General features: G+C 38.9%; 1 protein-coding gene across 1 annotated transcript in view; it reads left to right on the top strand.

The window, feature by feature from the left end:
- The window catches only part of LOC308696321 (uncharacterized protein), a 29,528-nt gene extending 22,251 nt beyond the window's left edge, over positions 1-7,277 (top strand). The window contains exon 2 of the mRNA XM_081374897.1: positions 6,185-7,277. Within this exon, the coding sequence (XP_081231023.1) occupies positions 6,185-7,116 (932 nt within the window). The 3' untranslated portion in view covers positions 7,117-7,277. The remainder of the gene's footprint in view (positions 1-6,184) is intronic.
- Positions 7,278-14,761: the final 7,484 nt, after the last annotated feature.

Below are 14,761 nucleotides of genomic sequence, written 5' to 3'. Positions count from 1 at the left end.
CATTTTGAAGCCACTAGATGGCGTTCTTCTCATTTGAAAAACATTTTTTAGGCCTGCACTCTATTTTGATGTGAAATGTTGCATTTATTGAAAAATAAAATAAATAAAATAAAAATATATATTAATTCTAATGGAAAAAATAGCTCATAAAAATTATATAATTAATGCAAAGTATCATAAAAAATTTAAAAAAATCTAAATAATAATCAGAAAACATTATAGAACAAAAATATATTTGATTGGTTATCCTGGGAACAGGGTTTCCGCGGAGTCATAAAAAGTCATAAAACGTCTTAAATTTAATAAGAAGAATTTTAGGCCATAAAAAGTCATAAAAACGTCCGGATTTTCCATACAAGGTCATAAATTTAATTTAGCCACGTCATAAATTGATATGCTCGTTCATTCGTTGGTTCTACCATTGCCTTTTCCCCCTGAAAATGCGCTGGTGGCATAATGTTAAATGCACAGGTTAAATGCGCCAAAAGCGGAACGCTCATTTGAACCGCGCGCCACACGGACCATTTACCCGCTCGGCTCAAAGTCCAAACGGTAGCGCAGCGCGAGCTCAATAGAGCAGACGCGTTTACTCTGATCGGTCTCGGTCACAAGATCCAGTGAGAAGTGCTTGAATTCAGCGAGGAACACAAGTGTCTCCGTGATTTAAACCAGTTTAAAGGCAGATGAAGCAGCGCTGACAAACAGGAGAAACACTGTGCGCAACGATACAGTCAGAAGGCTTTTCCGTCTACAATCTCCCATCATTTATCATGGATATACTGTAACGTTAGCCTAGTAAAATTAACTGCACCATGTGGGATATACATATTGAATTTTATTATATTATTAGTGCTGATAATGTATTAAAGGACTAATGGAATATTTACAGTATTTAATAATGTATTTAGGCTACTGTTTTTCATACATTTCCTGAAGATGCGTGCCATCAAAGTTAGGCAACACAAACCTGTTTCAAGGCTTAACCCCTATTAGCACATGCAGAAACTAAGTAATTATTTTCCCAATAAAGGTAATTATTTTCCCAATAAATATGTTTGAATGTCCTACCTCAGATTTGTGAAATGTTCACCAGTTTGGCAAGTGTTTGTCATTATATTTTCTGACAGTAAAGAGTAAAGTTAGTTTAAAACCACAATTAACGCTCTGGTTTCTACAACTTTCACTTAGAAGCAACAGTCTGCCTTTAAACTTGAAAGAAATAAAGATTTGACATTTATCGTGATAATTATCGATATTGACTAATATAAAACAATTATCGTGATAATTGCCTTTGGCCATATTGCCCAGCCCTAACTGAAATCTCCCGGTCTATCACAATGGGAAAGTGTACATTTAATGATGCCATGGCTCAAAGATGGTGTGTTTAGTAGTTGGCTCAAGCCCGTTGCAAATAATCAGTATCAAGCATATTGCACACTGCAAGAAGGCGTTGGAGCGGTCTTTAGGCATTTAAATAATACATCTTATTACTTTAAATGAAAGTCAATAAAAAAAAACTTTTGAAAGGAATTTTAATGAATTTTTCGTAATTCGTGTAGGTCATAAATTTCAATCATAATGGTCATAAAAAGGTCTTAAAAAGTCTTAAATTTGACTGACCAAACCCTGCAGAAACCCTGTGGGAAAAAGTAAAGTAAAATTTTAAGGCTTCGCCCGTTTTCGGGCGGGAGGAAGCTAAGTGTGACTATTATACGAAGAAGCCCAGAGGGTTAAGGAGGTAGCCCTCTTTCCAATCTGCTGGTATGTCCTCCTCCTCCCAGATCTTCTCAAAGAGAGGGAACAGCAACAGTGGTTTCAGTGTCTGCCTTCAGTGCTTCTGCCGGGATGTCATCAGAGCCCGCAGCTTTACCACTCTTTACCACACTTTGTTTGCAATACGTCTCTGGTTGGTTTGCTGCAGTCTATCGGTAGGTCAGCATCAGATGCCTGGATATCGGGAGGGCTCAAATGTTCTGTCCACCTGCTCAGTTGCTGCTCTATCCCCATGATGACCTGTCCCTCCTTATCCTTGACTGATCTTTCTGGTCTACTGTATTTACCAGTTAGATTCTTGGTAGTGTTGTATAGTTGTTTCATGTTGCCTGTTGCAGCTTGCTCTGCCTCCTCTGCTAGGTTTTTTTTTTTTTTTTTTTTTAGCTTTATTTAACCAGGTAAGCACGTAGAGAACACGTTCTCAATTGAAACGGCGACCTGGCCAAGATAAAGCGAAGGTGCAAGATAACATAAAGTTACACAAAAATACACAAGCAGATAAAAATTATGGATAAAAATTAGAGGTGGGCATAGATTAATTTTTTTAATCTAGATTAATCTAGATTAAAATGGCTCATTTGAATTCTGCCGAAGGCATTCATAATATGTGTGCTACCCAAATAATGACTATAAAAGTAAGTCTTTGAGAACGGGTTTCTCAAGCCAGGTGGCGCATTAGACTAGGGGCTCATCTCCTGTTTCCAAAATGCATCACAAACTGCTTGAGTAAGCTGTTCTACTCATAGACTGTAAAAGGTTACTACTGTACTGTTACCGTCCGTAGGCAACATTTAGGTAGGCCTATGTTATTATCAACTACTATAGGCTATCAATTAGGGATGGACGATATGGCCTAAAATCCATATTGTGATATACATTGCAGCCTCTTGCGATAACGATATTATAATAAAACCATTTCAGAACAGGTTACATAGACCCTGCTAAACAACTGCTAAATGTTTTTTTTTTTTTTTTTTTTTTTTTTAAAGGGTGCATGTAGTTTTGAGAACATATATTGTGCAAAACTGTAAGTATACAACATAATTTTGCAGATAAATAAAATTTAAGTACACTAGCTGCAGAGACTTAAGTAGGTCTAATGTTTATTATGGCTTGGAGCTTATGAAACCCCAAATTTAAAATTAGAATATTCTAACTGATGTCTTTTCAGTTAAAAAGAAACACAACAACGATTCTTTAAATCGGGCGCAGACAGAGATTATGTTCTACACCACTCAGATATATTGGGAATAGTACGCGCGCGCTTCAGTGATATGTTTCGTTTTGAATTTGAGGTGGTAGAACGGATTAGTCGTGTGTTAACTTACCGAACTGTTACACCACACAGTCTACGTCGGACGGCTTAAATCCGAACCAAGTCCAAATAATGGATGCTTTCACTTTCAGCCGTGTTTACTTAAGATGACGACGAATATGATGCGTTGCAGCCGGGTGTAACGTTACCTCGCGGCCGCGGGTAGATTGCGTCATCATAGCTTGTGTAGCTTGAGCCAGCTCCCAACCCAACTTGGAGAATAGATTAACGGCGATATTTTTTTTATCGCGCGATAAGAGTCTTGCGTTAACGCAGCGCATTAACGCCGATAACGGCCCACCACTAATAAAAATACAAGTTTTCTAGGCAGTAGTAAAAACAGCCTTGGTATGCATACAGCTAGTGCATCACAATGTACAATAAAGGATTGAGATGATAATAAAATAACAAGGCAACTACATAAGTAGTAATAATACTGGGCATAATTGTGCAAGGAGAAATTGTGCAAATAGCGTACAACACACAAACAGAGTGCACGAGACTCTCAGCAGGTCACCAACGGACAAAAAGGCACCAGAGCAGAGATAAATTAAGTGCAATATTATAATTAGGGAGATCAACATGTGCAGCGAAGAGGAAAAAGCTCTGATAGTCGTGCTTTAAAAGACGTGAGGGTTGTCGATATAGCTCTGCTTGTCCTCACACTTCACTTTACCTCTTGGTGGGCTTCTGTGTATTCAGCGTGTGCTGCTCTGCTCTTGTGCGGCTAATGTTGAGGGCTTCTTTCTTCTGTTTTCTCACTTGTATCTTGTGCATGGTGCCTGCTGTCTTCCAGTCTTCCTGTTGGGGCTTCTTTGGTCCTCTTACTTCCTGGCAGGTTAAGGCATTTTTAACTCCATTCCACATGGTGTGGAGATCTGTTTCCTCCTCATACAGCTCTTGCTGCAATTGGAACTTATTTGTCAACGTGAGCTGGTAGTCTTTCTGGATCATTGGATCTTTCAGGAAACCAACATTGAACTACTGTCTTTTGGTTTGTGTGTCTGTGAAGTTCTTTTTTTAACTAGTAGATGGTGATCGGTTGCAGCATCTGCACCCCCCTTCAGTCGGACATCTTGGAGTGATCTACTGAACTTTTTGGAGATACACAGGTGGTCTATCTGGTTTTCCATGGCGTGATCCGGAGATGCCCTCGTGGCCTTGTGGATCCTTTTGTGTGCGAAGATGCCGCCCCCGATGAACTTGTTGTTCAGTGCACAGATGTCCGCAAACTTCTCTCGTTTTTCGTTCATTTCACCAATGAACCGCGTCTGGGCCCATCACTGCCATTTAATGCCATTTTGGCATTAAAGACCCCCATCAGGATGTTCACATCTTTGCCCCATCTTCTGTCCAGTACAGCTTGAAGTCTACCATAGAAGTGGTCTTTCGTGTCTTCGCTGCTGTCATCTGTTGAATGTTAAGCTTGATGTTTTTCTTTTTGGTTTTGAACGAGGCAGTCATCATCCTTGGTCCATCGGCTTCCCAGCTGATCAGCGCCTTCAGTGCCTCTCTGGACAGCATAAGTGCCACGCCTTCTGTATGTGCAGTACTGTCGCAGTACTGTCTGTATGTGCAGAGCTGCTAAAACTGTGCATCTCGGCTGCTACTTGCGCTGTTTTCCCTGCCTCCTACATTGTCCTGATGTTCCAGGATCCGATGGTTAAAGCAACACTAAGAAACATTTTTTACCTTAAAAATAATGTTTCCAAAATCATATCAGTGGTCGTAACAGGGTGAAAGGCACTTCTGGATTTGCTTTGCAGCCCCATATCTGCTATAACCACACGATGCAAGTTTGCCAAACCAGGTCACGTTTCTGTAGTTCGAATGAGACCTAAGAAAACTACAAATTTGACTTGCTTTACGTCAAGCATTACAATAGTCTTGGCAAAATTATTTACGACAACAGTAATGGACAATTCTGCTTCCAAAGGAGGAAACGTTCCTTAGTGTTTTCCTGGTTGATAAAAGGGTGGTGGCATTGTGGCTTCCTTTCGGCTTTCACCACAAGACGTCATACGTTCTTGAGACAAGAGCCCTTTCTCTTCCAGGAGCGGAGTTTGATGAATTGTTGTCGACGTTTCTGTAACAAGATGTTTTTTTTTTTTGTTTTTTTTACGGATAGGGTTGTTAGTCCTAAGCCAACCTCTTTATCCTCGAGGAGAGGTGGTCCAGGTCGGTCTGATCTCTATCCTTTGACCTGTCCAGCATGGGTGACCCCTCCAGGAGCACAAGCTCCAGCTGGCTTAGGCACTACTTGGGAGTTAATCAAATTGGCACTTTCACTGTAAAGTTCAGATTCTAAGCTTTCAAGTGACACCTATTTTGTGTTGATCATTTATGATTTACATGATTTACTAGTACTAGTTTTGATAAATATGATTGTGAATTTTTGCGTAGCTAGGTGGCACCCGCGGGTGTTACACTCCGGTTTAGAGGGAATACTCAGCACTCGTTAAGAGTTGTTCATAATGGTTACATGTATTAAAAAGCTGAATTTCTATCTTCACTATTTGGATTTGTAATTGCAATCTGTTAACCCTTCCCTGAGTCCTTTACTTCAGTATTCTGATTTGTGTAATCTTTCACAGTGCAGTTTTGGCATGTTAACCCTTTCTTGAGTCCATAACTTTATATTCTGATTTGTGAAATTTCTCACAGTACAGTTATGGTCAGTTAACCCTTTCCTGGGTGCCTAACTTCCCTATTAGAAAAAAAGTTAATTATGAAAAATGCCTACCTTTCACATTCTTGACTAGCAGACTTAAAAAGAGTTTGATGCTTTGCTGTGAAAAAAATTCACATATCAAGCAGGTCAAGATGAAACCACTTTCAGTCTTCGGTTTGAGCTAAAGGCATTATAAAATTAAGAGTCACTGTGAACAATTTAAAACGCTGATTTCGGACAGAAGGACCGCTTCACTTTTACAATTTCACACATTTTGAAGAATCACATGCGATTATTAGATAAATCAAGAATTTCTGCCTGAATTTCAAACTGGGTAAACTGGGGTAAACTCATTTCATCTTTATTCATCTTCAATTGAATTAAATTTTTGAAAATGGGGATTTAATTAATTTGTTCCTTTTTAGATCTGATTAAAGTGGAAGAGGAAAGTGAAGAACTGAGTGAAGAGGAAAGTGAAGAACTGAGTGAAGTGGAAAGTGAAGAACTGAGTGAAGTGGAAAGTGAAGAACTGAGTGAAGAGGAAAGTGAAGAACTGAGTGAAGTGGAAAGTGAAGAACTGAGTGAAGAGGAAAGTGAAGAACTGAGTGAAGAGGAAGAACATCAGAAATCTCAGAATATCACAACTAGAGGAACATCTTCTAGTCGCTCAAAGACCAAAAAGAATGTTTCACAGAAAATAACTCAAAGATCAGGAGCTAAAAGGCCATCATGCACCTGCCTTCAGTGTGGAAAGAGTTTCACATGTAAAGGAAGCCTTAGGGATCACACAAGGATTCACACTGGAGAAAGACCTTTCACATGCAGTTACTGTGGAATAGGGTTTAAACAAAGCGGAAGCCTTACAGAACACGTAAGAATCCACACTGGAGAGAAGCCTTACACGTGCAGTCAATGTGGGAAGAGTTACAGGCAGAAAGGAAGCCTTGGGATGCACATGAGAACTCACGCTGATGAGAAGCCTTTTACATGCCCGCAGTGTGGGAAATGTTTTACACAGAAGCAAAACCTTAACCTTCACTTAAAAACTCACTCCGGTGTGAAGCCTTTCATCTGTCCTCAGTGTGGAAAAGCTTTTAGTCAGGTGTCACACCTTAAAACGCACCAGGTCGTTCACAGCGAAGTGAAGCCGTTTCACTGCGCACCCTGTGGAAGGAGTTTCAACGAAATGTCTGTCCTTAAAAGACATTTAAAATCATTCATGCATAATAAATACAGGTCCCTGGAAAAATTCATGATCCCAGCTGTAGCCTCAGGTCATGGTTTTCCCTCGGGAGCAAATGTGTCCCAACAGAGCAATATAATAGGGTCGTCTACTAAAGCACATTACCTGCAATGAGAAAGGCAGTACAGGGGACATGAATGTATTAGTTCAGAATACAATCGTGACACACAAATACACAAACGACTCCACTGCCATATTTAAATATTTACTCCACTTGAACACAAGCCTCAGTCATCAGTGTCCGAGCGTCCTGTGTCTGGATTGTGGGGAAACTGGAGCACATGGAGGAAACCCAAACTGCAAACTCCACACAGAAAGAGATGCTGGCTCAGCCGGGACTCCAACCAGCGATCGTTCTGCCGTGTGGAGACATCTCGAGTCTTCGTGTTCCTCTTGAGGTCATGGTCATTTTATTCATATATATATATATATATATATATATATATATATATATATATATATATATATATATATATATATATATATAAATTCTCATCAAACATCATTGATCTGCATTAAGACATTTATGTTTTATTTTTGCAACAGGATGTTTTCTATGCTATAATGTATTTCTATAATAAAAACATATATCTTACCTGTGGTGATTAGTTGGTTTCCCCTAGATGGCAGTAGTACCAAATATACAAGTTGCACATTACCAAATTTATAGGGGTAAATAAATGTATATTAGAGAAGCTATTTTTATTTTTCAGACTGTTTATTCAATGAACACCACATGTTCACAGGAGTACACTGTCTTGTGATGCAGCAGAGTATAGATATTTGTAATTTATAACATTTGGAAAGAAAACAATTTGTTATGTTTGGGGTCAATTTGATCATTACCATCAGAACATCAGGAAGGAACACATGACCGTTCATTAACAAGAAAGAAATATTTACAAAACCACCTATAAAAAATACATTTGAGCATTGTGTCAGGAATTGTTTTATGAGACTTTAAAGCAGCACTCAGTAGCTTCGGGATTTCTTCGCTGTATTCTCGCTTTTTGCTCGCAGGTTTCTCTCTAGAGCTCCCCCCACAGCTTCGGAATAGATATTTGACAACACTGTTGTAAAAACTCGTTGGTGATTCTCAGACACCAGAGGCTAGTAGATCAACGACATCAAAGCAGAGGGGACATTCTTTAAAACGTCTTCTTCATTCGGGTTCGGACAGCGTGAGGGAGCGCAATAATGGCAGCATTTTAGCAGATTTCTTTTGGCCGTAAAGCAATTGTTTACATCGCGAGACCTGATATCACGCGATACTTCCTGCCGCGGCTGCCGGCGGCCCGCCGTCTCAAAGTTGCAAGTGCCAATTTTCCGCTCACGGGCACCAGGGGGGTGCGAAACGACCACCATTCAACCCGAAATAAGTAATATAACCATTCTAATGACTCCGAAGCTGTTCAGTTAAGGTAAAAAAGTTACTTAGTTCACCTTTAAGTGCTTTATGCAAATATGAGTTTGACAGAATATGAACAGCATATTTGTTATTATCCTACAGCCCACAAGGTACGTTCCAGCCTTTCGTCTGCACTACTTTGTCTGCTCACATCAGTGATGTTGAAGAAAATGTCAAGGTGCCAACGGGCAGTCATCGGCAGCTGAAGGTGTGTGACCTTGTCCAAATGATCAACCCCTCCCTTTGTCTCATTGTAGTCTGGGACCATTTGTGGTTTTTGGTCTTCTCTGGTGCATCTTTGTCCATAGTGCTCATTAGCAGGACATTTTTCCCTTTCAATGGGGCAATAGGAGACGACAGTGGCAAAGCAGTGAAGGCAAACATTAAAGATGATAAGCACTAAGTCTACCCTGTCGTTCAAGTGGTGAACGGGACCATAAGAACTTTACATTTTTGGGAGGTTGTAACCGTCCAACTGAGAACTCTCAGAAGGGCACATCACAAATAAATGTATAAGGGAGACATTGAATATAATGGATTTAACCAGACACAGAAACGCTCAAACCAAGTACAAACACAAAAGTAATTGCAGAAGTGTTAATATAAAAATATGTCAAACAAAACCATCAAAACAGTGAGTCAACAATTGAAGATATGCATGTATACGCTTTTCCACTGCATGGTACGGTACGATACGGCTCGCTTCGGCTCGCTTTAAATGGTACCACCTCTGTTGAGGTTCCAAGCGTACCGTACCGATACTAAAATGTGACATGAAAACACTGCAGATCACTGATTGGTCAGACAGAATCATCTCTACCAGCGTCTTTGTATTTACGACACGAGACACTAAACCCGCTAGATTTAAATAGCCAGTAGACAACAGCCAACGCTGTAGCACCTGTTTTAAAAATATTTGCTTCAAAAAAAGAGTATAAACTTCAAAAAAAGAAATGGCTGAATCGTGGTCAGTGGACGAGGTGCAGATGTTCCTCTCGTCGGTTGCCGAGGAGCGGATGGGGAAACGGAATGAAAAATTCGCATTTAATATGATGATGTCATGGCAGTAGAGACGGCAACTATAACGATCAGCCCCACCCACTTTGAAGCGGTACTAACTGCAGTGGAAAAGCAACCGAGCTAAAGCGAACCATGCCGTACCGAGTCGAGTCGTACCACGCATTGGAAAAGCGAAGCGAGCCGAACCGTACCGAGCCGAACCGAGCCGTACCATGCAGTGGAAAAGTGCCATATGTTTTCTAAGTTGTCATAGTGAAAAAAGATATAAAAAACCAAGCTTATTGGGTCATTGTCCATGAAATGGCTTTCCTTGAAAGGTCTTTGCGCAAGGTACAGGTGAAGATAGGGGTTTGTCAAACAAGAAAAGAGCAAAAAGTCCAGTAGTTCATTTCAAATTCTAGCTTCAGTTTAGGGTATGTTGCAACAACAGTGTCCTTGCAGCACTCAAACATCCCAGATGTCAGTTGATTCAATTTATCCAATGATGATATTGGCATGACTAAGTAGAATCCCCACAAGGAACAGTACAGCATAGGATGGAAGAGTTCTCAATCCCGTAGACAGTGGCGCCTCCAGAAATTTTTCATAGGGGTGGCACACCAAAACTATAAACTATAATTTAAGAATTTTATTCTACTGTTGTAGTAAACCAGCCTGTAGAAAACTATCAGAAAGACTTAAGGAAACTCTGATATACTTTGGTTTATTGTGTTATATTTAATGTTACTATTGATATAATGTTAATAGACTAATAACAGTACAGTTAACATTTTGAGTTGCACAACAATTCTGTTTTATTTTGCAATTATATTTGGCATAAGGTGTACATTTATTGCAAACAAAACAGTTACTGGGGAAAAGCAGATACAAATATATTGTATTTATATATTAATGTCAAGAATTCAGAAGTGTATATATTTATATAGCCTACACTACAAAGAAATAATATACAATTAAATTATGCTTATTTTAAATGTATTAAGCAGGCTAGGTATAAAAATATAGGCTTTTAATAATCTTTCAGTGCGCAAAACAATGATAATGTGAAACGCTTCAAAACAGCGCACAAAGCGCGTATGCGCATCGCGGGTGCTGTGATGATGTGCTCAAAGCAACATGGAGTCACAGTGTGCAGCGCTGCACAAGTGCGCATTTAAAAGTTCACGGCACAAAGCAAAGAAATGTCGAGCGCACAAATCCTAGGGTATATCTGTCTAACAGTGTATTGATCATTTGTTTAACAGTTTTAAATTCCAGTTATTGTGCGTTTGATGCCGATTCATAGTCCTTGTGATGTGTGTGTGATCTAACAAGCACACGGTAGTGAGTCGTTTAAAAACAGCAACAAACTCCAACAAAATAAAGTAATTTTATGCAAATCCACAACCTTTTATCTATAGACCATGCATTATAATGTGAATATATCACATTGGAGAGAGTTTTACCATACATCCAGCCGGAAGAGGCGCGCGCGCTGTTTGAATACTGAATGGAGAATGATTGACAGCCGCAGAGGAGGGAAAATGAGTTTCTGTATACTTTAATGATGTAAATAGACTTATGTCCCTCACATTAAGCTATGGAATGACTTTAGATGACTTTGTCACCCGAACTGACGTGAAAAAAGCGGGAGGGACCGAAAAGCGCGCTGTTTGCATCCCTGCTTATCAAAACGTGTCAAAGACACATCAAAAAGCTGTTGTAAAAACAACAGTTTCTCAACCCGGACTCTACACATAATGGCTAGTTCACACTACAGGATTTTAAGCCCGATTTGCAAGTTAAAGGGTTAGTTCACCCAAAAAATAACATTCTGTCAGTAATTACTCACCCTCATGTTGTTCCAACCCCGTAAGACCTTCGTTCATCTTCGGAACACAAATTAAGATATTTTTGATTAATACATTTTCTGGGACAGCAAGTTCCAATCCCTTAGAAGCCTATGGAGGAGTGATCTAGCTCTCAGATTTAATCAAAAAATATCTTAATTTGTGTTCCGAAGATAAACGAAGGTCTTACGGGGTTGGGACAACATGAGGGTGAGTAATTACTGACAGAATTTTCATTTTTGGGTGAACTAACCCTTTAACGAGCTTGCCGACCGGTCGGGCTGTAATCGCGTGCAAATCTGCGGGTGATCCGCGCTCGCCAATCTTTAAGCGTGAAATACTTAACGACGCATCAAAAACGCTCGCTGATGCGTCGCCAACGCCAGACAAATATCTAGCATGCCAAATAACTTGAGCTGTCAGCCTGTGGTGTCATGTGTCGCGACGAGCAATGACATTACAAAAGCCTTTTGTATTTGTAACCATCGTTGCCAAACCACAACAGGCAGCTGCTTTTTCATTATAATGTTTTACTCACTTCCAACTCTCTCTGACAGACAATCCCTGCTGCCCGCGTGTGCTTATCCATCCTTTCACCCATATTCTTTTTTTTTTCGGGGTTCTAAAAAGATCATTGCGCAAACAATATATATATATATATATATATATATATATATATATATATATATATATATATATATATATACAGGGTTGGGGAGTAACGGAATACATGTAACGGCGTTATGTAATCAGGATACAAAAATCCAATAACAGTAATCCGTTACAGTTACGTCAAAAAACGTTGTAATCAGATTATAGTTACATTTTGAAAAAAGGGGGAATACTTTCAGGATTACAATGGTTTCATTTGAAACTAAATAAATAAGTATTTTGGCCTAATAACACTATATTAAGCGCTGCTTGATTATACAGTAGTTCCTGGTTCTGTTGCCAGTAATGACTCACGTGTGCCACGCGCTGGTGCATGCGCAAATAACAGCTTTCTACAATCTCCTCAGACGCAGATTGAATCACTGCTGCTAGTAGAAACGATGCTGCCTGCGGGTAAAATCGCTTTTAATTCATGGAAATCCCGCTGCTATTTTGTAGAAATTAGGAGAGTAGCTTCTTTAGTACCCAAAATGTCCTTTCTTAATCTTTTCTCACGTAACGGGATGTTCACTGTCTAGGTAACGTAGGGGAACTCCCACTGCCAACGCCCCAAGTTCAGTCAGGCAAATTAAGAAAGATCACGGCTTTAGTCAACATGTAGGCCTATTTTAAAATAAACTGTTTTACACAACTAAATGTTGTGTTTTTATTTTTTTTGTTAAAAATTAGTTAAAAATAAAACAAAATAATCTGTAATACCATACATTAGCCACTAGATGTATAAATATAACTAGCTCTTTACATAAATATATATATTCAGGCCTGTGTGTATATTTTGCAAATATTGTACACTGGACCAAATTCTTAATAAATAAAAGTTTACTTATTTATTTTTGTTTATTATTTCTTCTTGCTTGACTTTATTTATATACGTGACCTTGAAGTAATCCAAAAGTAATCAGTTACATTACTTTCATATTATAGTACTTGGATTACGTTACTGAATACTTTTTTTAGGAAGTAATTTGTAACTGTAACGGAATACATTTTTAAAGTAACCCTCCCAAGCCTGTGTATATATATATATATATATATATATATATATATATATATATATATATATATATATATATACTAGGGCTGTGGGAATTAACGTGTTAATCTTTGCGATTAATTTGAGATGCTTAACGCGTTAAAAAAATAATAACACAATTAACGCAGCACTTTTTTTTGCCTTGTTTTGATGACTTCCTGTTGCGGCTGCTATTGAAAAGGCCGAAAATATGCCATCCCGACTCTCCGTGTTCGGCAATCAGGTTTCTTTCTCGCACAGCTTTCATGAGCAGGTCTTTTCCGCTCAGCGTGCGTGTGTGTGTGTCGGCGCACTGCGCTCTCTGCTCAATGTTCCGCTAGGTGATTGCGCTGCGCGTTCTGCTCTGTCGTTAGCGGCCCAAACGCTCAAATCATGTACCGATCACTCACTGGAAAAGCAAAGTCCGCTCAAATAACGTGACATTTCTCAGTAGTAGACTTCTGTTTGCTGAGCTGGTATAGACATGCTGGGCAACAATGGTAAAATGACCTGCTCTGATCACATGCTCTGGTAATAATAGCTTTGTAGGACTATATTTTATTTTGAGAATTATTTAAAAAAAATGTTAAATTGATTGTTTATTGAAAAAGAATAATATATTGATAAATTGATGTTTAATATTATTTTAATATAGGGCGATTTTCTGTTCTTTTTTTCCCCTGTGTTGATTAATTTAATTAGGTTATTCTAAGTTTAAATATTGATGATTACAAGCTTGGGGGAAAGGCAATTAATTGCAATTAATTACAGCAAATTTTGCAATTAATTAGTTAATTTTTTTTAATCGATTCCCAGCCGAATCGATAATCGATAACCCCCTGAGGTCGACGGTATCGCCGGCGATACCAGCTCGCTTTTTTTTTTTATCAGTGTAAAAGAAACTCATAAATACTCTGTTGACTTTGATTTTCCATAGGAGTTTCATACATCAATCGATTCTGTTAAATATGTATTATTTGTGTGTATACTCACAATAAAAACAAAGTGTTGTGCTTTTCGCCAAATAAAGAAAAATAAACGTGATGCGAGTTCTGCCTTCTCTCTGTCCATGTAGTCCATTCTGAAACGCGTCCGAAAATGAACTGTAGCTCAGCGAATACTCAGTCAAACAGACATACAGACACACAGGCATGAAGCTTGAATTCTCTTCTTTTAAATGAAGTAATTTATTTAAAAAACAAATATTCTCAGTTCATGTAATCTGTAAGAAAAGAGCGAGATGTCAGTCGTTCTCATCTCATCTAATTACTTGTAATGTGACTCCGCCCACGGAGAGCGCGCGCTATTCAAACGCAAATGACTGAGCAATCCGTGCAAACTGTGAACGCCCCCCATCAGCTCGAGAAAACAAGTTGGATCAGATCATTGTAGCCTACTTGTTTACACCGTCTCACAGCGCTGTGAGGAATAATAATAATGGAAAATGTCCCTCAGAAGTGCGGGTATATCGAGGAGCGAGCTGAGGAATGGTGTAGTAAGTTTTTTTCCTTCTCACGTGAATCGGGTTTCTGTTTATGAATGAATGAACAGCAGAGATGCGCGCTGTTTACCACAGCTCGCAAAAGACAGTTTAAATTTAAATCGCGTGTGTGAATGAATGATGATGTTTTAGCAAACTGTATTGCTATACTGAGATGAGTAAAATCGACTGAAATATGTTGAAATAAAGTGTCTAGGTTTTGACATAAATGCAAATATAAATGTAATTTTACAAAATATTATCGATTTTCAAATACTGCTGTATTGAATGAACAGCTTTTAGCAAACTCTATTTCTATACTGAGATGAGGAAAAATA

This window comes from Scardinius erythrophthalmus, assembly GCF_964197995.2.
Source record: "Scardinius erythrophthalmus genome assembly, chromosome: 9".
NCBI classification, from domain to species: Eukaryota; Metazoa; Chordata; class Actinopteri; order Cypriniformes; family Leuciscidae; genus Scardinius; species Scardinius erythrophthalmus.
Note: the sequence above shows the minus strand (reverse complement) of the source record. Positions and strands in the feature narration are given on the sequence as shown.